At 42.8% G+C, this 25,049-nt stretch overlaps 1 protein-coding gene across 4 annotated transcripts; it reads left to right on the top strand.

The window, feature by feature from the left end:
* Window positions 1-1,545: 1,545 nt before the first annotated feature.
* On the top strand, window positions 1,546-24,999 carry slc44a2 (solute carrier family 44 member 2 (CTL2 blood group)). 4 transcript variants are annotated; one of them, XM_064324056.1, is made up of 22 exons: window positions 1,546-1,720; window positions 11,134-11,182; window positions 11,299-11,372; window positions 11,931-12,012; window positions 12,335-12,419; window positions 12,797-12,913; window positions 13,074-13,134; window positions 13,648-13,774; window positions 14,263-14,346; window positions 14,526-14,638; window positions 15,276-15,407; window positions 17,024-17,123; window positions 17,619-17,711; window positions 18,333-18,417; window positions 18,823-19,089; window positions 19,374-19,464; window positions 20,019-20,122; window positions 20,342-20,415; window positions 20,535-20,605; window positions 20,690-20,778; window positions 21,083-21,167; window positions 22,195-23,368. In XM_064324056.1, exons 1-22 carry the CDS (start codon window positions 1,684-1,686, stop codon window positions 22,668-22,670), a joined length of 2,496 nt encoding a protein of 831 aa, XP_064180126.1. In that variant the 5' UTR covers window positions 1,546-1,683; the 3' UTR covers window positions 22,671-23,368. The 4 variants fall into 4 exon arrangements, with proteins under 4 accessions (XP_064180126.1, XP_064180128.1, XP_064180127.1 ...); XM_064324058.1 differs by lacking the exon at window positions 22,195-23,368 and adding an exon at window positions 23,806-24,999 and having other exon boundaries at window positions 1,550-1,720; XM_064324057.1 differs by lacking the exon at window positions 1,546-1,720 and adding an exon at window positions 9,200-9,431.
* The last annotated feature ends 50 nt before the right edge of the window (window positions 25,000-25,049 follow it).

The raw sequence follows: 25,049 nt of genomic DNA, 5'->3' as shown, positions 1-25,049 counted from the left end.
TATATGCTATTTGTGATTTTGATAATATTACTTATTTGAATATATCATATATTAATGAGGTTTAAGACAAACCTTACATTAGAATTCTGTGCTGCAGATTAAGTAAATAATTTGCACATAGACATGACAAATTAATGAACAGTTTCCTGCAGGTTTGGGCAGTCAGCCATATTCCATCATTAAAAATTTAACAAACAGCCTGTGACTGCGTGAGCGTGTCTGTTTCTTGCTCTTTCTCTAACAGCTTGGCAGACAGAGCAGTATTGTCACCCAACTTCTCAGGGATTCCTTATGGGACAAATCACTATAATCTGATTCACCAGTCACCAATCTTTTTCTGACGTAGTTAATTATATATAACTAATAAACAGCCACACAAATCATAGTGCTTGTGATTACTGTATTAGAGCATTTGTTACAATTCTTCTTTTGCATGCAAATTGAACAGATCTACCTACAAAAAACTAAACAAAACTAAACAAACAAACAAAATAAAAACAGTTACAAATGTCAAAACAACAAAACAGTGATATTACTGTTCTGTTGCATTCTTCTATCGCCCAGCAGCAACATAATATGAATAAGAAATGCTGTGAGTGTGAAAACGGAAATGTCCAGCACTTAAGCCAATCCTACTCAATGGAGGTAGTTCCTTTCAACAAATAGCATTACAATCTGTGTTGTATAAACCCAGACAGAACTGCAAATGTGAAGAGTGAGGCAGCTACATTACACTTCCAAGTAACTGTTCTGGGTGTTTAGTTGAACTCACATCTTTGTCAATTTGTGCTTCAATGTGAAAGTTAATTTTTAAGTTGTTTACATTTTGTAATAGATACATTTTGTCGGATTCCTATAGTGGTAGGCATAGATCCCTGGCTCCTAATAGAAATACCTATGAAGTCAGAACATTAAAACAAGGAAATAATTTTGTAACGTTTTACCACATAATTGCAATGCATTTTGACAGAATCATATCCTTACCGACCATCAATGTAATCATTGCCAAATACATTATACAGAAATTACAGAAGCAACAACCATAGCACTGAATAGAGAACAGCCCAAATACAGCGAATGAGAATCAAGTGGAATGGCCGAACAGAGCAGAAATACAGCTATTATCAGTCAGAACCTTTATTTAAATTCAACAACCAGTTATACCAGTTATTATAGCCAACAACCAGTAATTCATATCATATTGTACCTGTAGACCTCATAAAGCATAACAATAATAGCAACATTTCCCTGTGGTTGCTACACGTAGGCTACAGACGCTATTTTCAACACTCAGGTACAAGTTTCATCGTGTTCAACAGTCTATGGTTCCTCCTCAAAGTTCTCCAGTCTCCACTGTAATCCAAAACAGTGTAAGACTCAGTCTGATTTTTATACCGTATATGCTAAGAGTAGGGGAATCATTCATAAAGGCCCGCCTATCTAATCCTTGATATGTCTGCACGGCCGTCAGTCATGTTTTTAAATTTCCAATTGGTCTGTTCGAGCGATGGAATGTATTTTTTGTGTGGGTAATCTAGCCTTTATTTCGAAGACGCCTAGCGGTCAGTAAAAAGCATAAATGGCAACGTAGGCTACCTACCGTAGTGGTCTTCTCCATTTTTTAAGATATTTGATCTGTCATCTCCTCAGTTTAGCTTTTGAAATTTAAAAATAAACTCTAACATGGATCTCGACGAGAGAAGCCCCGACTCGAAATATGGTAAGATTGATTGATTTTGTAATGTTTTCTTATTATCCCTGCCTTCCTTTCGTAGGGAAGCAATGATCACGAGAGGGTGGGGACAGCAGTGTGGTGGTCACATCTCTTTACTATATCTAAAATAAAAATTATCCTGCTAGCTACCATTAGTCAAGACAAATAAATAAAATCTTTTAACATCGTCCCACAAGGCAACAAGCTGTACATCGCTCTAGTTCGAAACACCAAGAGTCTGCAGTGAAACGAGCGTGTCCCGTGCCAGCATAACCAAGCCTTTGTATAGTAAACAGGATCAGTAGGCTATGTGTTTGGGGATTCTTGGGGTTAAATTTTTGCTCTTTTTATTTGAAAAATGTAAATGTATTTTATCGACACGATTGTGTGCCAGTCTGTTACACTTTAAGGGCTGGGTTGGGGTACTGCGCCCGAATATAATTCCTGATAGCGATCTTACCAGAACTCCTCCCATGTTTCCTGCTCCTACCGTTATTTCAATGGGCAAAACACTAAAGCGAAACTAAAATAATTTGAAGTCGCCTCCGAGATGTGGGGGAGAGCGGGGAAATACCTAACGGTTTTCTTATTTGAGTCTATTCTGAAAATATGACTAGAGATAGATTAATCTTTTTTTAACACAAACAGTCTGCTCCCCTTGGCTATGATTAGGGTCGCTGTAATGAAAATTCTGGGATATACGATTTTCTAGCAATCTGACGGAAAGTACCGAGAGTGAAATGCTACGTTTAAACCAGAGCTTGGGGTAAAAACTGACGTGGGGCGGCGTACACCTAACAGTCTTAATAGCTTAAGTTAACTCAAAGTTAAGACAATTCAATACAATTCCATGTCATATGATACAAACAGTCTTTAATTCATTTTTTGATTATATTAATATGTTTTTCGTTACCACCTATACCGGTGAAAGTCCATCACAAGACTAAATTATTCTCCGGTTCCCGTCTAATGTCTGCTCGATCTAAACAGCTGTATCAGTCGGATGTCACTGATACTGATACTAGCAGTTGGTATTCCAGTTCATCCCAAAGGTGTTTTGATGGGCGGTGTACTTTGCACCACTCCAGCCAACGCTTGGCATTGCGCATGGTCATATTGTGTATGGTTGACTCGACCATCGAAACCCAAGCTCTTGGCGAACAGTTCTTGTGCTGACGTTTCCATTTGCAACCTGAGGACAGAGGATTTTTACGCGCTTCACGCTTTACCACTCGGCAGTCCCGTGCTGTGGGCTTGTGTGGCCTACTGCTTTGCGACTGAGCTGTTGTTGCTCCTAGGCTTTTCCATTTTACAAGAACAGCGCGTACAATTGACCGGGGCAGCTCTAGCAGGGGAGAAATTTGGCAAACTGACTTGTTGGAAAGGTGGCCTCCTATGACAGTGCCACGTTGGAAGTCACTGAGCTCTTCAGTATGACCCATTCTACTGCCAATGTTTGTCTATGAGAATGCATGGCTGTGTGCTTCATCTTATGATCCTGTTAGCAATGGGTGTGGCTGTAATAGCCGAGAACTATTAGAAGGGGTGTCCTAATACTTTTGGAAATGTTGTGTGTGCGTATATATATACTGAACCTTAAAAAAGTAGCATCATTGTGATCAATGGGAGTTGTCATATATTCAGCATTTCCCCTCAAGTTTCTTACTTCCTTGTACGTCCTTATTTCTGTCTCATTTCTGGGGGGGGAAGGGAAGTGGTTTCTGATATGGGTTTACTTGGTATACTGTATGTCCAGGAACTCTTGTTTGTTGTGGCAGATTTTTCGCTTCATGGCTATTGAATCACTTGCCAAGATCACGTGGAGTCAAAATCTGGAGTCACAAGAGCTGTTTAGTCATTTTCACAACAAAGTATACCACATATTGTACAGTTACAGCAATAGCCAATAGCTATATTATTGTAGTAAGTAGGCAATACTGCACCCTGAGATGTCAAATTCCTGGGCATGTGGTTGGTGTCATTTTAATATAACATATTATAATCTGTTTCAAATCAATATTGTGCCCTTTCAAGATGAGCTTAAGCTGTTTTAACAGGGCTCTCCTGACTGTTTCGTTTTCTGTAAATTGTAGTCAATGTCAGACCTAATGCAGATTTTAGCCATATGCTATATAATCTGATTTTGCCTTTAAGACAAAAGGGCCATGTAACCATAGCCATAGACCCAGAACAGTACCTCTTCATTTTTTTTTAAGTTTATGCCATTTTACTTTGTCAAATAAAGCCAAGTTGTGAATGGTGTGGGTATTTGGTTCTGTTATGTTGCAGCCCCACAGACACATAGACACATGATCTTGTTAGTTTTGTACTTGGCAGGATTGTTGTTTATTTGCTGAACAGGTTACCGTACAGGGTTGGAGTCCTGATCTGTGGTCACTTCTGGCACTACGATCTTTACTTCACTCTAGTGTGTTTTTCTGCACCTCTGCACTTTGAACTGATGCACTTGTTGTAGGCCTATGTCGCTCTGGATAGGAGTGTCTGCTGAATGCCTGTAATGTAATGTAATGTAACATAGCACAAATACATATTCAGTGAGACATTATTTTTACTTGAATTTCAGGAAACTGTCAAGCTGCACACAGAAAGCTGACCCGCCAATAAAAGTATTGGATGCAGGCCTTCTCTATATATTCCCATCTGTTTCACAGATCCTTTTCTCTGCTTGAGTGTTGCAATACCCTGCGTCAACTGGAACCACTTAAACCTAAAGTGGATTTGCTTCATTTAGTAATGTAGAGTAGGCCAGTGCAAGCTTACACCAGCCCGCCCCAAATGACTACATTGGCCCATTGACAGAACAAAAATTAAATTAATGAACAGCAAAAAAAATATGCTTACCAAGGGTCTACTAATAATACTACTGCTGCTACCATTGCTGCTACTACTTCAGTCTTGGGGGCAGGAGGTTGGGAATTGGAGCTTACTGTTGCTGGTTCTTTCTGGTTGTTCTGAGCTTTTAGGGAAGATTTTGGTGAAGCGGTGATGTCATCCTCAGCAGCTCCGCCCTTCTTAGTCTCCTCTGTGTCGAGACAGGACAGTGTCTCGCTGGCGAACACGTGTTACTCCTGGAAACACTAATAACAGGGTTGCATTGCTTGGATTACTGTTGAGAAACACACAGGTCTAGTAACACTGCCATTAAAATCTATTATGAAGCCCAGAGATTAGCTGCTGTAGCATGAAGCTCTGTAATGATGCAGTATGTGGCTGGTTAGGCCTTGGCCTACCTCAGCTTCTTTCTGAAGGCTCTGTAGTGCAATTTGGCAAACTAGTGTTTCCTTTTTATTTATTTATTTTTTTAAACTTTTCTTAAAGAGCAAGAGAATGCTAAAAAAAAAATGCCTCAGGAAATCCTTGTCTATTTTAAGCTGTCTCTTTACACATGCTAAAAACGTTGACAGGTTTCGCAATAGCTGCCATTTACAGTATACAGTATGCTAATGCTATTTTGTCTACAAGTATTCGACGTGTGTGTCAATGCTGCAAAATGCATCACATGAGAATGAGTGGGCGGGCTGCCCTGTGGAGCACACAGCATATTAAGAGACTTTGGCTGGGGTGATATTGCCAGCGCTGAAGCACAGTGCCCACTGGTGCTGCCTTAGACTTCCATCCCTCAGTGTTTGTGTTTGTTATCGTATCCTGCTTCCGCACATTAACTTGCGGCTGGGCGTGGCTTTTGATGGCTCGGAAAGGATGAACAGCCCGGGTGGAGAACAGCACAATCAAGCCAATGGCCAGGGCGGCCATTGGCTTGATTGTGCTCTTCTCCACCCGGGCCGTTCATCGTTTCCTTGGAAGTCTGCTGCCTGGCTGGGCGTCAGCTGGGAGACAGTTTGAAAAGGGCCCGTATTTCGCCCGTGATTCTTTGGGGCTCCATACAGTACAGTGCAGTGCAGTACAGTACAGTCAGGGACTCCGGATCAGAGAGATCTATTGTTTTAACTGGCTCTTGTATTGTGGAAATGACATCTCAAAGGGACGCGAGTCAGTGCAGCCCACACCACATAGCGAATAGGGAGGAAGAAAAAATTGCACTGGGTTTTTTTGGCGACAAGTCGAGACACTTCAAAGTGTATAATAAGCGCACCTCTTTGTCATTGGAAAATTTGCAAGATGATTCTTAAATGTTTCATCAAAAAAAAAAAAACAAGTGTCATGAACAGTTTAATCATTTCTTGTTATTAGGTAATGTGTAAATGTTTATGGAAAGGGATGTGACTTCTCGCAGTCTGAATGAATAAGCACTTTCCTTGATCTACTTGGTAATCGGCTCACAAGCCTGGTAGCACCCTAGACTGATTTCCAAAAGACCCAAGGTATTCACTTCTGGCTGAGTCTTGTTCATTGAAGACAGGAGCTAATTCAATGGTTGGCAGAGGCTGAAGACAGTGGAAAAACACAGCACACATTGGCCGAGAAGATGAAGTGAAATTACACTTTGGCTGGTGATAACCCGCCCATGAACACCAAAATGTCGAAAGTGAAGACATAAAATACACTATATGACCTAAAGTATCTGGACACCCCTTGGCCTGGGGCTGTTTTCCATGGTTTGGGCTAGGCCCCTTAGTTCCAGTGGAGGCAAACATTTATGCAATGACATTCTAGATGATTCTGTGCTTCCAACATTCTGGCAACAGTATGGGGAAGGCCCTTTCCTGTTTCAACATGACAATGCCCCCGGGCACACAGCGAGGTCCATATAGAAATGGTTTTGCTGAGAATGGCATGGAAGAACTTGACTAGCCTGTTCAGAGCCCTGACCTCAACCCCATCCAGCACCTTTGGGATGAATTGGAAACCAATGCGAGCCAGGCCTCACTCAATCAGTGCCCAACCTCTCTAATGCTCTTCTGGCTGAATGGAAGCAGATACCTGCATCAATGCTCCAACATCTAGTATAATGCCACCCCAGAAGAGTGTAGGCCTTTATAGCAGCAAAGGGTGGACCAACTCCACATTAATGGCCATAATTTTGGATGACATGTTGGATGTCGGGTGGCCATGCTTTTGGCCATGTTGTGTATGTGTTACCCAGTCATACTGTCCAGAACAAGACAAGCATTTTACTATGTTCTTTAAGTTTTAATTGTATAATGATTGGCATAACCACCCTTCCACCATAGTCAATTATCCTATCTATCCTATCAAAATTTTGGAGGCATATTTATTGTCTTTTAGGGGACTTTTTCAGGAATTAAATATATTTGGATTTCCAAATGTATCAAATTTAAATGTACTGATTACATTTTAAATAATATTTTTTGTATGTACGGTAATGTTTACCGAGGTCGGGTTTGAAGGTTCGATATAATGTGGTGATGTGGTAAGACTCACATTGCCTTTCAGTAGAAAGAACCCTAGGATCAGTGTATTTTTCCTTCCTGTTGTCCCTCCATGCAGAATCTGTTCCTGGTTCTGTCATTACGTCTCATGACTTTTCTTACCTATAACTTAACATAACATAACATAACATAACATAACATATAACATAGCATAACATAACATTAACATAACACAACATAATATAATGACAAGAACAGGCCATTCAGCCCAACACTGCTTGCCATATTGCACACAATACTCCAAGTGTGGTCTAACAAATGTATTGTATAAGAAAGTATAACTTCCTTGGATTTATACTCAATACTTTTGGCTATACAGCATCTTGTTGGCCTTTTTTTTTACTGCTGCAGCACAGTGCCTAGAACCAGAAAGGCTTTGATCAACCATTACTCCCAAATCTTTTTCAAACTGAGCGCGTTCCAATTTTGTTCCTCCCATAAAGTAATCCTGCCTAATGTTTTTATTTCCCACATGCAGAACAGCGTTGCATGCCTGAACAACATTTAAAACTGTGTGACTCAACTTTTCCGAAGCAGAACTGCTGTGACTCCTACGCCCTTCCTGCGCTACAGTCTCTCTACCCTCCCCCGACTTAAGCGAAAGCAGCATACGCAGTGGACTGGCGCGACCTCGTGTGACGCTTGATAACGAGTTGGCTTTCACCGATAAGGCAGTATCTGTGGTCCACAGCTTAGAATTTTTTACACAGCGCCTTGTTAATGTTTCACCCAGTGCCTGACGCAGACTCTAATCCAGGCCTTTGCGCTGTCCCGTCTGGACTGTACTCTAACTCTCTACTGGTCTCTCTGTGTGTGCCACCAGTTATTCTCACGAGGGGTTCCTCCTTCAGTGAGATACCAGTCAAGGCTCATGTCCTGCTAGTGGTGAAACAAACCATCTGCCTCTGTCGGCGTCTCGGGGTGAATTCCCACATTCTGCATAATTGAAAACTCACCTTAAGGGCACACTATGCAGGACTTTTTTTTTTTTTTTTTTTGCCTGTGTGTACTATCAAAGAAGTCTCCTCCTCCGTCTTCACCCCTGCCCGCTCACTCCTGAGTACCCGACCGAGTCCCTGACGTGTGATTACATTTGACGCTACCGGTTAAATTTCTCCCATCAGTTGTTCGGACCAGCGTTACCCACATTGTCCGGTCGGGACCAGGAACCGGACATGCGCAAATAACCTGAATACCGGACATCCTGGTAAAAAAAATAAAACAGACATCTAGCAACCTTAGCTGGATAGGTAGTGTATGTCACTTACCCCAGGGTCTCAGGTTGAATCCGGACTGTGCCAGTGGCGGCTGTGGCTGGTAGATCCGTAGGGCAACATGCAGTGGGTGGTTGCGTTGTCCAGGGTGTGGGAGGGGTCGACTGGTTAGGGGGTCCTCATTTCGTTGTTCTCTAGCGACCTCCGCGGGTCAATCAGGCACCCATGGACTGCAGGTCAAAGCCACATGTGACAGGTCTTCCTCTGACACCACTCTATGAGAGCTTCGCTGTAGTTTTCTGGGTTCTAATGATTGGCCATTCCAACCTATGGAGGGAATTGGAGTTGCTCAGTCCCAGGTTGGGTGCCCAATATATAAAAAAATATGTGTACAAAACTGTTGTTGAATCGTTTCATTTTTGCATATTCACATTAAAAAAAAACTGTCTGTTGCCGGGTTTATTTGCATTATTACCGGTTTATCTGATATTTCACGCATCCACTTTCCCTCTGGTCTCATTGATGTCAGTTACGTAGCAGATTACTGTAGCTCCAGATCATTTCAAATTACAGTTTCCCCACCCCAAGCCAAAACATGTAGCGAACATTAAGCATGTTAAAAGATCACGGAAAATAGTGCTAAATGTACACGGATAATTAAGTTTTCTGTTAATTTCAGGTTAAATTACTGAAATCTGAACACTGTACCGCACGGCTCTGTACCAACGAGTGTGTGTAGTTTACGCGTGCTGAGCCTTTGGGGAGTGTGTGGGAGGGTCTTCACGAAGGGAAGACAAGTGGCTGTGTTCAACCACTTACCCATCGCTTTCCGGCGTGTGACCTGTTGCCATTGGAGACGCCGAAAAAGGGCGGCTGAGACGGTCTGGGGGGGGTGTGAGATAAAGGGGTTAAAAAGCTACAGCACAAAGGATAGGACCGGAAAGGCAGCACGGGCGGTGGCTCGAGTTTCAGTTTGCATTCGCGTAGCGAGGAAGTGCGTCTGAGCGAGGAAAAGAAGCGTTCGGCTGAAAGACAGACACCCCGCCGCGCACCGCCGCGCATCGCCAGGCCGTTAAAGCGGTTGATGTTTAACGATGGCAAAGGAGGAAGAAGAACATTATGGAAAATATGGTACATTTTGCTCCTGTTTTTCTTTGTTTTTTTTTCTAGTTTCGTTTTTGAGTTCCTCTGTGTTATTGCTGGCAGCATAAACTGGATGTTGTGGCACCGTAGTTTTGATAAGAACAGAAGGCGTCGCCGCGCGAAGCACGTCAGTTCAAAGTTCATTTTTAATATTGACACCACGGAATGACGTTCTGCGTATTCTCTGCATATTGATATTGATTAATAATAGAGCGAGCAGGGGAAGTGCCCGGGGAGCAGTGGGTGTAAATATGTCCTCGCTGAGGGTGGAGATGGGGGTGTTAGGCCTACACGTTCATTTTCCATTGTCTGTCTTTTGCTGTCGTTTTCAGCGCGACTAGCTTATTAAATAAAGTCATAAAATAGACCGGCTGTTCATCGCAGAAGCCATTCATCTAGAAGTATAGTGCACAATTGACCGTGCGTCTGGTGTTTAGAATTAGGAATGAGTTTAAACCGACGGCAACACCAAGGAAGTCGTTCGCGGCCAGGTTTCATTTTCCGTTGCTGCCGTTTGGTGTAGGCGCACATTTCAGATGCGTGTGCGGGCTCTCTGAGCACGCTCTAGCCACGTTGGGTGGCGAAAATTCTCACCTATCCGTGTTAATGAATGCTCTTGTATTAATGTTCCAGCAACAAAGTGAGCCTGTTGTAGTTCATAACACTTTAGATGAGTAAAGCCAAAAAATGTTTTTTGTGGGACGCTGTTCCTCATTTGACAGGAAGTTAGGCTAACTGTTCTCCTTCTGAACGTTTCTGTATAAAAATATGCACAGCTTGGTCAGGTTGTGTATGTTACGCCACCTTTCTATGTGCGCGGTTGCGTGGGAAACTGTTTTTCAGGTCAGTTCCTGTGTTTCAGGAAGCCCTGTGCTTTGTGGGTGTGGGTTAGTTGGGGGTTGGGGTTACGCCATGTGGCTTCTGGTAGCATGAGAGGCTTGTGGTTCAGAAAGAAAACATAATTTTGTTGAACTCCTTGGGATGGAATGGAGGCTTTGATGCGTAGGCTAAACTGTGTCTTACCAATCATCTCAACAGTGGTTCTATATCAGAGCTCTACTGTGGGTGGCCTGCACACTGAATAGCCTATATTTTCTTTTTTGCAGTTGACAGCTCTGTGACTCTGCCTTGCGCTATAAACCGAACCATCGTTTTTATTGTGCCTCTGCTTGTACTGAAAGTACTTTCTTGAGAGTATGCCCGTGTTATACATTTCATTGTTATGGGTAACAGTCCAATTCTACAGAAGGGCAATAAAGAGCAAATAAATCCGCATTGGTCTGCGAGGTTGCCTCTCGTCTGGTTGCTGAGCAGCGTTGCCATGGTTCCCTGTAGCTCAGATGGTACTGGGACACTGGGGAGAGGTTTTGCTGTTTGTTTGGTGTGTCTGCCACGTTGTGAGACCCTCTTCGCTACACACAGCGTGTTTACGTGTTGGCTTGCTTTTACTTGGAAGTGCAATGTCGCATTTGCCGGCACAGGTGTGTGCGCACACCCGTGCATACATGCACACGCGCACACACACGTACAAACTTATAGATGCATACACTTGAACCCAGCTTATCACTCATTTTATTTGTGAACGGTGTGTTAACCATGTACAATGAGCAATAAGCCCCAGGGATCTATCTGACGGGCTTCAACCTTCATTTTTAGAATTCTAAAAATTCTTCAATTTTTTGTTGTACAGGTGAACAAAGGAGGTTTGACCCCACCTTTAAAGGCCCTATTTATAACAGGTGAGCGGGTGGTGATTTTTATCCTTATAATTATTGATATTGGCATATTCTAAAAGACAGAAGAGCCTGTGTTCACGCTTAATGTTCTTATCCCCTGCCTGTTTTCTATCTCACAGAGGCTGCACTGACATCATCTGCTGCATTCTGTTCATTGTGGCCATCGTGGGCTACTTTGCCGTGGGAATTCTGGGTAAGTGGCTCATATCATTAGGTGGAGAAATATGACGCCAGAAAATTCCACGTAAGAAATCACAGTGAAGCTCGGTGATAAATTTTAAAATTGATATTTATGTTGCTGTATTGATATTTTGTATCTGGAGGGTTTGCAAATTGATGAATTACTGGTAATAATATACGCAGCATTTCTTCTCAGAATTGTACCGGCCATGATATTTGTGTCTTCTTTCTGGATAAAGGAAAAAAGATAAATGAATGTTTTATTGGCAGCAGTGCGAAACAATTATTGGATTATCCAAAACTATGTAGAAGTGAACTGGGGAGCGAGGAACCGCTTCCATCATCTGTGTGCAATGGAGGTTTGTTCTTTGACACAACGGACTTCTCCTGTGTGCTGTATGGCTGCTGCTAAATGCTGCTCTTGAATAGATGGAGCACAGGGAGCACATTTTTACCTGAACGCCACAGCCTGATGTAGATTAGTGGAAGTAATGGGGATGGCGTGTAGGCGGTGAAGACAGATATTGCTGTTAAATGTCGAGTAATGATGCCCCACCACCCTGTCCCTCAGCCTGGTCTCATGGTGATCCTCAAAAGGTGATCTACCCCACTGACAGCAAGGGTCAGTTCTGTGGACGGTCACCTAACGTGGAGTAAGTGTTGACCTCCTCTCCGTGCTGTCTGTTGATTGCCAAAATGATGGTGTAGCACTGTAGTAAATAGGTTCCCCCGTTTTTTCCCTACTTGATTCCCAAAATGTGTTTTGTCTCTTGCTCTTTATCATCTCTCCCTTTCCTTTCTATTCTCCCCCATCCCCTTGACCGACCCCCCCCCCCCAATATCTCAATCAATCCTGGAAATGGTATTGATTGTATCTGCCTGTTTCTCACGATTCCACTGCAATGATGGTGGCTTTGCCAGGTTCCCACCATTTCCTGATGCTGATTGTGTTCCTCCGCTTTTTTTTCCCGGCAGGAATAAGCCGTACTTGTTCTACTTCAACATCGTGAAGTGCGCTAGCCCTTTGGTGCTCCTGGAGTTCCAGTGTCCCACCATACAGGTCAGACTCTTCCTCTACTCCTGCTGTCCTCATGTGCTTCATTTACTCTTTTCTGTCTGCATTCAAGTCTTCTTCTTTTTTCTTATTGCCCTTGTTCCTCCCTTTTTCATGTCAAACTCTTACTCTGCTTCTGCTCTGTCGTTTCCATCCACCCCCTGTGCTTCATTTATTCTTTTCTATCTGCATTCAAGACTTCTTCTTTGTTATTGCCCTTCTTCTTTACCTTTTTCCTGATGTTCTGGTCATTACGTCATGAAGGATTCCTTCTCAACAAACCATTCAGCCATGGCGTGTAATCACCTTTTGTTCAGTGTATTCCAGTAATGAAATAAGGTGGTTTGTCCCTCTCTCTCACATTTCTCTGTATTCCTGGTCAGCTGTGTGTGGAGAAGTGTCCTACTGAATACATGACCCTGGTGAAAGCCAAACTGAGCAAGGAAGCCATGGACGCCTACAAACCGTTCTGCAAGGAAGGAACAGACATTCATCTGCTGGTGAGCATCAGAAAATTCCAATGGGAAAGAAAAAGAAAATGGATCTCTCCAGGTCAGAACAGTGCTGGTTATGATGCTGGATGAGTTGCTGGAGGGTTGGGTGAATAGCTTGTCCTGGATGTCCTTTAATGGTGTTTTCCGTATTCCTGTGCATCTCCAGAGTGTTCCTCAACTCCTGAGGAAGCCCTTGTGCCCGTCCATGCTCATCCCCAGCCAACCATGTGAGCTCTCTCTCCTCTGTCTTTCAGCCTTACAGCCTTTCATTCATCTCTCTCTCTCTCTCTCTCTCTCTCTCTCTCTCTCTCTCTCTCTCTCTCTCTCTCTCTCTCTCTCTCTCTCTCTCTCTCTCTCTCTCTCTCTCTCTCTCTCTCTCTCTCTCTCTCTCTCTCTCTCTCTCTCTCTCTCTCTCTCTCTCTCTCTCTCTCTCTCTCTCTCTCTCTCTCTCTAGAACACTCTCCAAACCCTTTGCCACTATTTTCTGGGTACTCCAAAGAAATCCTTGGCCTGTTGTGCTTCCCATGCTTTCGCATTAATCGAAAGCAGCATAGAGTATTTACCTATCACGTGTGTGTCAACCTTTTTCATCCTTCTGTGTATTTTCACCTCTTCCCTCTTGTCTAGTTCAGGACCTAGCCCCCCTAATCTCTATGGTCTCTGTCTCTTCCTGCCGCATGCAGTGCATGTTCGCTGAGGTTTGTAGAATGGCCGCTGAGGGGCTTCTTCTCTGCCAACAGATGCTCACCGGTGTCTTCCTGCCCTCTCCTCAAAGAATGGCAAAGTGTCCGTCGAGGGGAACAACGTCACGTTCAAAGATGAAGACGACAAGACGATAACCGCTACCGATCTCCTGGCGGCGGCAAAGTTAGTCCCGAACCTGTCTTTGCTTGCGTTACTGTATGCTAGTGCCGGAGTGGCTTGTATTATTTGCATAGACTGCTTTGTTGCTGTTTTTGTTTGTGTCAATCAGATTAACCTACAGGGTCCAAGTTAAACTACGCGGTCGTTTCCTGCACTTGGAACTGTGCTTCCCACTAGGGTTTTCAACACACTTGTGCCTGGTTGTGGTTATACACTTTGTTGTACGTCGCTCTGGATAAGAGCGTCTGCCAAATGCCTTTAATGTAATGTAATGTAATGATGTGGAAGCATTGCTCAGGAAAAGTCAATGAACTTTTTTCAAAGTGAAAGTAAAGTTCCACTTAATTGCATACCGAAGGTAGACATTTATCGATCCCTTAATAATAAAAAAAAACAAACCCTTGGATGGGAGTGTATTGAATGTAGCTTTATGTCACTTGATGCGATCTCAGCATAAACATTTGGCGCTTATGGTTCTTGTCCCTCTTTAGGAATGCTAACAGACTTTCGGAAGTGCGTCAAGTGGCCATGAACATCTTTGAGGATTACACACAGTCCTGGCACTGGATTCTGCTGTGAGTGCTTCACCCAGAGCGGTCTGGCCAGTCTCACTGTCTCGGAACTCCCCCCAGCTCACATCCTTGGCTGTGCCCCTCAGTGACGTTTAGCTAATGGCAACCTAGTGTGTGGTTCAGTGTGAAATCCTTATACCCGTTTCTTCTATCTCTCTCTGTCTCTGTACGGCTCGGTTCAGGGGTCTGGTGATAGCCATGGTCATCAGTCTCATCTTCGTCGTCCTCCTCCGCTACCTCGCAGGAATCATGGTCTGGATCATGATCGTCCTCGTCATCCTGGTCATCGGATCCGGTACGAAACCTCTTCCTCTTAAGTCAAGTCAAGTCAATGAGGGGGTCAGTAAGGACAACAAACAGTCATGGCATTCAGAGACATTAAACTGGACAAGATGCTGAACTCGCATGCTGCCACAAAACGTACAGTGATGATCAATAGAGATTGATAAACCACAGACATGCTCAGTCAGTGTACATTCAGTGACAGAGAGATCAATTATCATATGAAAACAGTAGCTAAAAATGCAGAAGGAGCACAGCTGGCACAGCCCAGTTACAACAGTGTTTATCTTGTGATTATGCTGTGGTTTATGATGGTAAATGGTAAATGGACTGCATTTATATAGCGCTTTTATCCAAAGCACTTTACAATTAATGCCTCTCATTCACCAATTCAGACACACACTCACACACCAACGGTGAAAGGCTGCCATGCAAGGTACCAATCGGCTCATTGGGAGCAATTAGGGGTTAGGTGTCTTGCTCAGGGACACTTTGACACGCCCAGGGTGGGGGATCGAACCAGCAACCCTCCGACTGCCAGACAAATGCTCTGACCTCCTGAGCTATGTCGCCCCTGATGTGCTGACTGGTCTCCCTGCCCCCCCCCCCTCCAGGACATCCCTGATTTACTGCTCTCTTACACACTGCAGGGATCTTATATTGCGCCGTGGCGTACAGCAGACTGAAGGGAGAACCTGGAGCCGACGTCACCCTCAAGGAACTGGGGCTTCTGACCGATTTCTCTGTCTATCTGCACATTAAGCAAACCTGGCTGGCATTCTGTGAGTCTCACGCTACACCGCTCAGTCACATTCATAACGGCATGGAGATCGTTTCCAAAGGCTGACGCTATGAGATATGCATATTTTGTGACGACTGTGGAAAAGAGTTGATTGAAATCCATGCTTGTATCTCAGTATGTACGGTATTGCATAGTGCAGCAGACTGCGGGTTTTGGTAGTGTTTCTTCCCCTGTCACTAGAAAGTCGTCTCTGGCAGCTGTGTCTTTGTGTAAATGCAGTTCTGCTTATCCATGGCCGTAAAAAATACTCTGAGTTATCTTTTCTGCACTTGCAGCCAGTGGCGATAAATTGCGCAAGGCAGTTCATGTGCATGTGTCTGCAAACTATACTTCCACATTTATGTTATGTGGCATCAGAACTCAGAGAAATGCATATGCACTAAGGCTGATGGGTAAAATTAAACATCTGGGAAACAAATTGTGGTTATATTCCCCAGAGGAGACAATTGATTGTCTTCTTAATATTTATTTCAATTTTTCCACCCAATGAAAAGCATTAAAAAGTTCAAGCAGGTTACCGACCCTTAGAGCGTGATGTTGATGAATCCACGCTCTGGCTGATAGGTTTATCGTTTAATGCGTTGGTCAGTTGCTACAAACAAGCTAACGCAGGTCTACATGTAAATTTACTGCCAGTGCATTAGCATTTTCCAGTAACAGCCATAATGTGTAGCATCTGGTGTTTACCTGCTTATTTAAAAAAAAACAAAAAAAAACGCTATGCTTTCCTACAGTAACAATAGCATTATAATACCAAACGACATGAAAGAAAGCCACATAAAACTAGGAAGCAAGGCTTTACCATCCTACAGTTAAACCAGCATGTCATTGTGTGTGTGTAATATCGTCGTGACGCTGAGCTACTGTACGCTAACATTAGACTCGACAGCAGTCTCAAACTCCAGACGTTGCTCACGGAAAGGCCTTGATTCTGAACGCCTGAGCTTGAAAGCTATTTAATTTTCCCTAGCTAGGTAGCAGAGCCAGCCTGTCCATTAGGCCATGTAGACGAACGCCCAGAGCCCTGGTGTGGTTAAGGGGCACCCGTGTGACGTTTTCTTTTGTTTATCATTTTTATTATATATTATTTGGGGGGCCATTTTCAAGATCTGGCCTAGGGCCCCACAGACTCACGGGGTCCAGCTCTGCTAGAAATAATTTCACTGGTCATCGGGTCTTAATGATGCGATTCGTTTTTGCCAGACTCGTTTTCAAATGTTTCTGGGCCATTTGCGGATGTGAGAGAGCGTTGAAACAACACAGCAGCTAAGAATTCACAGATTTTAAAAGAGCTTCTGCTTTTCTCACTTTTCACGAGCGCTGGAGGCAGGAGAATCAGTTCGGCGAACATTGGACGAGAATGACATTGCATGGTTTTGGGTGTATCCCCCCCCCCCCCAAATGCTCCGTATATCTATAAATAATTTTGCACCCTAAACGCAGTCTGATGTCTCCATTTTGTGCTGGAGCTGTGAAAGCTGGTGTCACGCAGCCGCCGCACTTTAATACTGGCAGTAATGGATAATGCTAATAATAAGTGAAATATGCATTGCGGTGAATATAACCCCCCCCTTGCCTCATTTCTTCTTCTCACAGTGATAATTCTGTGCATTGTGGAGGTGGTCGTCATCCTGCTGCTCATCTTCCTCAGGAAAAGAATCATCATCGCCATTGCCCTCATTAAGGAGGCCAGCAGGTCAGGCAGTGTGAACAGCCCTGTATATTTAACAGAGCAGGTCAGGCAGTGTGAACAGCCCTGTATATTTAACAGAGCAGGTCAGGCAGTGTGAACAGCCCTGTATATTTAACAGAGCAGGTCAGGCACTGTGAATAGCCCTGTATATTTAACAGAGCAGGTCAGGCAGTGTGAACAGCCCTGTATATTTAACAGAGCAGGTCAGGCAGTGTGACCAGCCCTGTATATTTAACAGAGCAGGTCAGGCAGTGTGAACAGCCCTGTATATTTAACAGAGCAGGTCACCAGCACTGATGACACAGACCCAGGCATAGGTGACAGTGGAATTAATGGAGTTAATGCTGTTATGATGTTATGAAGCTCTGATGTGAGGACTGGTGGCAGGCTTTAGGATTGTGTTTTTGGTGGGGGATATAGATAAAGCAATGAATATGTTTAAATGCTCATTTAAAATGCCTGATAACTCTTAATTAAACATATTATACTGTACTATAGGACCATTGGCCATGTGATGTCCTCGCTGTTTTACCCTCTGCTGACCTTTGTCATGTTGAGCCTGGTCATTGCCTACTGGGCCATTACTGCAGTGTATCCTTTCTGACCTCTGACCTTCAGATGAACTCACATATGAATTTGTATGAAGAGTAGAAGAAACAACTAATCTCACTAGTCTATTCTTGCTGTTGGCAATGACATGATTAGTCTTACAGCAATAATATCTGTTGTGCAAATATATACAGAAATACTATGTGAATTGTGTAGTCTGTATCATGTAACAGCAGTGGCATTCATATGTAGTAATCTTACCTTTTTTCAGTTTGAGGAATTTTTCCAGTGCAGTGTACTGCACTGTGATTAGCACACCTGGGTCAAATACGCGATTGTTTTGGATTCAAATACTATTCTACGCTTTACTGATCTTGTCTGGTGTATTGGAACCAATGAAATGCTCTAAAAAAAATGCAAACCCCGCCTTCTGGTCATAATTGGCAGGCCCAATTACACTAGGCAAGATCAATAGAACAAAGAAAAGTGTTTGAATCCAAAACAAATATGTATTTGACCCAGTTCTGGTGATAAGTCAATAAGTAAAGAATTTATGAAGAGTATAGCTAAAGGCTGCTGTCTTTTTTTGAATAACTGCAATTAATTTGAATTGGTCCCAGATACATTGTGTGCCATTTTAGGTTCCTTAAGTGTCGTGCTCAGGTTCCTATCCACGTCTAAAGAGCAGGTTTATAAAGTGGTCAACCAGACAGCATGTAACTACTCTATGCACACTTGCAATCCCGAGGTAAGTCATGTGATTGGCAGTGCTTACGACAGGAAATATAATATAATAGGCTATTTAATGAAACTGATGTTACCCAACTTTTCCAGTCAATTGATTCCTTCATTCAGCCGTTTTATTGCTTATTCACGCTTTATTTTTCATTTTGTTGTTTTTCATTTTAATGTTTTATACATTAATTTTTCATTTTAATATTTTGAGAATATTTTTTATTCTCTTTCTTAATCTTTATTTTTTTATCTTGTATAATTGACTATGATCGTTGTGTTTTTCCCTGTCTTCCTTTGCTTTTTATTAGTCCTGTTAAGCACTGTTGAGCTGCGTTCTGTATTAAATGTGCTATAAAAAGAAAACTATTATTATTATTATCCATCCTGACTCAACTGTCTGTGTCCCTCACTCCACCAGAAATTCAACGAGACCTACATCATGAAAGCGTGTCCAGACGCTGAATGCCTGTTTGCCTTCTACGGAGGAGAGACCAAATATCACAAGTTCCTCATTTTCCTGCAGCTGTACAATGTCTTCCTCTTCTTTTGGTGCGCCAACTTTGTCACCGCGCTGGGACAGGTCACTCTTGCGGGGGCCTTTGCCTCCTACTACTGGGCCTTCAAGAAGCCCAACGACATTCCGGCAAACCCCGTCCTGTCCTCCCTGGGGCGGGCCCTCAGGTACCTCATTTACCTGAGAGCATCGCCTTAATAGTGTGTGTGTGTGTGTGTGTGTGTGTGTGCGCGTGTGTTTGTGTGTGCATGTGTGTGTGTGCGCGTGCATATGTGTGCGTGTGTGCGTGTGCGCTTGTGTTTGTGTGTGCATGTGCGTGTGCGTGTGTATGCATGTAGGTTATATTGCATTTGACTGTAGTTCAATAACACATGGGAGACTTCTCCCTCCATCTTTATTTCCTCTTTCTCTCCCTCCCTCTCTGTCCTTGCCTTCCTCTGACCCTCCACAGGTACCACACTGGCTCCCTGGCTTTCGGGTCCCTCATCCTCTCCATTGTGCAGGTGATCAGGGTCGTGCTGGAGTACCTGGACCAAAAGCTCAAAGGTGAGGGAGATGAACACGAGGCATCTCTCGTTGCAGAGCTAATCAAAGCTGTGAAGTACAGATCCCCGGCTGACAGTCAGCAGTTTCTGTCGGTCTTTTGGCTTCCGCATCAGGCTTTGCTGTATGCATGTTTTGTCTTGCACAGAACATGTCTGCCCGTTTCCTCAAAATAGAAGTGAAACGACTTCTGACTAAATGAAACATTTGCCTGTGCAGATTTTTGGTTTATGAAGTCAGTGTTCTTAAGTATGTCAGCTATGTTACTTTATATACTTAATATTACTTGTTTTTTTGATGTACATTTAAATAGATAATAATAGCAAACCGTTCTATACGTGAACAAGGTGTGATAAGAGACTTAAAATATAAAGTTACAAAACATGAAATTTTAACATTGATTGTTTATAGTTTCGACACTTAATTTGAAAAAGAAAGTCATTAATACATTAGCCAATATCACAGAAATACTTGATTCATGTGACATTTTTAATTGAATTCTTATAATATAATATTTAATATGTTCAATTTATGTATTATTTTAATTTCATTCTCAGGAGCCCAGAACAAGTGTGCAAAGTTTATGCTGACCTGTCTGAAGTGTTGCTTCTGGTGTCTGGAAAAATTCATCAAGTTCCTGAACAGAAACGCCTACATCATGGTGCGTGTGTCTGTTTGCCTGAGTGTGTATGAGCTGAGGCCAACAGCAATTGTGTCACGTTATTAATTAAACAATAATGGGTGATTAGTGAAGGCACACAAGGTCAGATGTGGCAGTCTTGCTGTTAATTGATGACTAGCTATTTTAATAGTTAATTTTGTGAGCAACAGTTGCCACACTCTGTATCCTATGTCATGTTCTACCATGTCCTTCCTCTAGATCGCGATTTATGGGAAAAACTTCTGCACGTCTGCCAGGGATGCCTTTTTCCTCCTGATGAGGAACTTCCTTAGGTGAGAGCTGAAAGCTGTGCTCTGTGTGGGGTATATTCAGGTATATTCCAGATCCGGTCATAATTCTTCTCCCAGCACAATATGACCAGGGTGACACACAGCTGCTTTTGTCTCTGTAGGGTGGCGGTTCTGGACAAAGTTACAGACTTTCTGCTGTTTCTTGGCAAGCTTCTGATTGTTGGGATTGTGGGTAAGTGGTGGTCAATGAACAGGAAGTTGGACCATTTTAAAAAATTTCTCTGACAGTTCCTCTGTTTCTGTCTCGGTTGTCCAGGAATCATGGCATTCATCTTCTTTTCTGGGAGGATAAGTGTCATTGAAGAACAGGCCCCCACTCTCAACTATTACTGGGTCCCAATTGTGGTGAGCCATAACGATCATTTTCATGGCTGTTCCTATTCCAGAATTGTGTGCTACGGGCAAACCGGGGTGGGTCTGTGGGGTGGCCCGCTAGCCTTCTGATGGATTTCTAGCCTGTTTCAGTAGCAGGGCCAAACAACACCACTCTGAAGTCCCTGCAAAAGTCATGTAATGCCAGCAGAGACTGGTGCATGTGTGTGTTTGTGTTTGTGCGTGCGTGTGTTACTGATTATCTTGATACGTGAATAGTTAAACATACAGTGAACATAATGGCTCACAGGATGATGCTATGTCGGTTTCTCCTCAGACTGTGGTGATTGGCGCCTACCTCATCGCGCATGGCTTCTTCAGCGTGTATGCCATGTGTGTGGACACACTCTTCCTCTGTTTCTGTGAGTAAACAACACACACTGTACAGTTTTTTCCATCTTAAACATACACACCACTTTCAGAAGGGCGAGTTCTGTGGCCCTAAGCCCAGTAACATTTTTTTTTTGTTAACTACAAGAAACCTGTGGCAGAGTTGCTGCTTCTGTCGCTAAATCTGTCAGGTTCGTTTTAAAATGATTAAGATGGTAGACAACTTCCAAGAAAAATCTGAGAAGGAAATATCTGTTTTAAGAGGTTATCATCAGATTAAGTCAGCCTATGTAAGTATTCTCTGCTCATAGGTTCAGAGAATGTTTAATATAACCTCTCTTAAAACAGATATTTCCTTCTCAGATTTTTTGTCATTAAAAACACTCTTTTCTAAACTGTAAGTCAGATTACCATTAGTAAAACATTGACTATATTGGTGAGACATTGTTGAGTCTTTACTAATAGACAGTGAACATTCCAGGAAATGACAAGTTTGTAGTCATATAAAATCTTTTACATGTACATTTTAGCTGCCTAACGTTCAAACATTTCAATACACTTCAATAATAACTGTTTCTTTTCTGCGTTTGGTGGTGGCGGATTGTCTTCTTTTCTGTTAAGGAAACGTAATGCCTCTTGATTACCTATGATTGGTCGAGCCTGGCAGTGGGAGGGTCAGTTGGGAATAACTCTGTTAAAGGAAATTCAGTGGAAACACAGATCTCAGGTTCTGATACTGTAAAATGGGTTGTCCTGCATAACTGGATCTCTTTCTAGCCAAGGAACTATTTGCATCCCAAAATTGGCTATGTGAATTAGAATCTGGATTACATATGGTTGCTTTTTCTGGCTTTGTTTCTGACTACTCTCTCCTTTTTGTCTTTTTTCCTCCTAATTTCACATCTCACGATTCCCATCATTTGCCCTTCATTATCCCTTGCTCCTTCCTTGTTTCTGTTCTGTTGTGTTCTGCCTTGCATTAACCCAATAACTCATTAACCCTACTAACACATTATGCACAAACACACACACACATACATACATGAACACACATACAAGGCGAGGACTTGGAGAGAAACGACGGGTCAACTGAAAGGCCCTACTTCATGGATCCGGAACTCCATGAGATCCTCTGTGGGTCCAAGTCAGTGGAGAGCAAGGACGAACCAGATCTACAAGAAATGCAATCTGAACCACAACAGCGGGAGATGGTGGAAGAAATCAAGCTGAAGCACCAGCTGTTGCAAATGCGAGAGAATGAGGAAGAGAATGCCCAGGAGACCATCTTGGAGACCATAGAGGAAGCACCGCTGGGGACACCTCAACAAACAGACGTACCTCAGGAGAAACCAGCGGAGGTAGCACAGGAGAAACCTGCTGAGAAGCCTGGGGAGACACCTGTTGAGACACCTCAGGAGACACCTGTTGAGACGACTAAGGAATCACCTGCAGAGCTAGCTCAGGCGACACCAGTGGAGACAAACCTGGAGGAACCTACAAAGATGACAAATGAGACGTCCCAGGAAAAGATATAGTTGCAGGATAATCGTAGGGATGACCGACGAATCAAGTTGATAGAAAAGTATTGTGGCAATGCCAGGAAAAATCAAGGATGGAGAGGTGTGGTCAGAATTCAGTTATCTATTGGGGTGTGGCTCAGTTTGGTTTCTCGGTGGGGTAGCGGTGGAGGCTCCACTGACGAAATGCTTTAATATTTGGGACCTTAACTGTACTGGCTTTAGAAGGCACTGTTTCGTATTGAGGATGTGTAAAAGAGTAGTAGTTGTGATGCAGAATTAACCGTGTGCCTAACCTCTATTATCCATTTTTATTATTGTAGTGATCGTATTTAAAAACAAATGCAACACAGCTACTTCTATTAATGTTTACAGTTGAAAACTAACAACGCGCATTACTGTCAGTTTACACTGATACCAGCAAAAGCCAAATGGTAACAGACTTTGATACTGTATGTATATATTATTTGTTACTTTGATTGATTCGTCCGTGTTGTAGCTCCTAGTGAATGCATTTAAAGAAAAATACAATACAGTGCCACACCTGATTGTCTTCACATGTTAGATATGGTTTATTTTGTGTTTCCGTGTGAACTTTGACTGTAAATCCACCGGCCCTGTCGCCAGAGGTGCTGCCTTCCTGCCTGTCTTTCTCTGTATCGCATGCTCGTACCAAGGCCTTTCTTGCTTACTATTAAATCTGCCTTTGTATATTCTTTCCTGTACGTTCTTTCTGTGTTCTTTCCTGGATGGTGAGAGCTGCAGAGGGAAGCAGGTTCTGTATAAGGGTATTACCATGTTAATCCAAGGGTAACTCAAATTGGCTTTAGTGGATGCCTTTCTGGTAAGTTAAAGGTCAATTAACAAAGTAGGGTGCGGTGCACTCTGTATGGAATAATTAATTCTGGTACACCTGTAGACTGTAGGCTTTCTGTGAATGGCAGGTAGTATATGTTGAGTTTTCTTCATCTGTATGGTACTGTATGAATTATGAGGATGCTTTTTAATAAAATAGTCCAGGGCTCTTGAGTTCATTTATCAGCTCACAGACAAATGTTTTATTGTGTCTGCTCACATTTTGACCATTTGCCATTTCTCTTCCTTTGCTGTATGGCTCACACCTCCTTTCCCTTGCTCCGCCCCCGATCCGCAGTGGAGGATTTGGAGAGGAATGACGGCAGCACAGAGAGGCCGTACTTCATGTCTGAGAAGCTACTCAAAATTATGAAGGGCAATGAGGGAAAGAGCTCCAAGTAGCCTGGGCACGAGCGAGGGGAATGGACTGAGTGAGGAGAGACTGCACTGGGCACAGCTGTGGTCTACTGTGTTCAACTCCCATGTCTGTATAGAGGAGCATCCCTGAAACACAGAGTTTTGTGCTGCTTTGTTAAAAGGCTACAGAGAGAGAGATTTCTGTTACAGACTCCCCAAAGGTATAAATAAGGACGCATTATAATACGCAACAATATAAATCAACTTCTTTATCTGTTGCAAAATGAATCATAGGGAGTTTACTTCCCTGCCAGATTACTAACAAAATGAACATTATCAAGACAAAGTTGTGACTTATAAATAGCTTTTTAGATGCTGTTGCATGGTTGTAAGGATAAAAAAATGTTTCTACGAATTCTACGAATTGGCAGCTCAAGATCTCTCGCTGTTGAATGAGGTGTGGTTTGTTAGGGTTGGAGTGAAAACCTGTAGGACGGTAGATCTCCAGGAACAGGACTGGGAACCACTGATGTAAATGTACTGTTGTATTATTAAAATGTCCTGTTAATTCTGAAATATTGTTTTAGTAAGCAGCTTTTTTATTTTTTACATTTTGGCTATTCATATTAATGTTTTATGATATGTGCGTATTAGCTTTCACATAATGTATGGGGGTCCATTTATGTCTGTTTTCATATAAGCGACGAACTTACCACACAATTTGCTCAACCTGATTTTTTTCTTATTAGTTTCTGCATTGAATCTAGTTCAGCTCAACTCAAATCCAGGTCCTGTGGGACACAGTGCCTACAGGTATTTGCTCTAACCGTCCACTACACCACCTGATTTCACTAATGATCTTACTTCCTGAACCAAGGAGGTAAAGTAATTAGTGATATCAAGTGATCTAATGCAGAATTGGAGGAAAAACCTGCAGACACACTCTGCAGGAACTGGAGTTGGGTAGTGCTGATCTAGTCTATTGAGCTTGTAGTGGCATAGCACTGCAGAAACTGTTTTGCTTTTTAATTAAAAAAAAAAATCTATTTGTGTTGTGATTTGTTTTTCCATCTGTTCTAATTTACACTGTAAAACTTGTAAATGTAAAATTTGAAGTAAAAAGTATTATACCTGGCTCTGTTCTACATATTTCTTTTTATTCATGTACAAAACTAAAGAGCCTTA

The sequence above is a fragment of the Anguilla rostrata genome, chromosome 2, assembly GCF_018555375.3.
Source record: "Anguilla rostrata isolate EN2019 chromosome 2, ASM1855537v3, whole genome shotgun sequence".
NCBI lineage: Eukaryota > Metazoa > Chordata > Actinopteri > Anguilliformes > Anguillidae > Anguilla > Anguilla rostrata.
Note: the sequence above shows the minus strand (reverse complement) of the source record. Positions and strands in the feature narration are given on the sequence as shown.

Coding starts and splice junctions, on each gene's coding strand:
- slc44a2 (XM_064324056.1), top strand. CDS start 1,684: ATGGATCTCGACGAGAGAAGCCCCGACTCGAAATATG. Junction 12,420..12,796: donor TCCAGTGTCCCACCATACAG/GTCAGACTCTTC, acceptor ATTCCTGGTCAG/CTGTGTGTGGAGAAGTGTCC. Junction 21,168..22,194: donor CACACTCTTCCTCTGTTTCT/GTGAGTAAACAA, acceptor CACACATACAAG/GCGAGGACTTGGAGAGAAAC.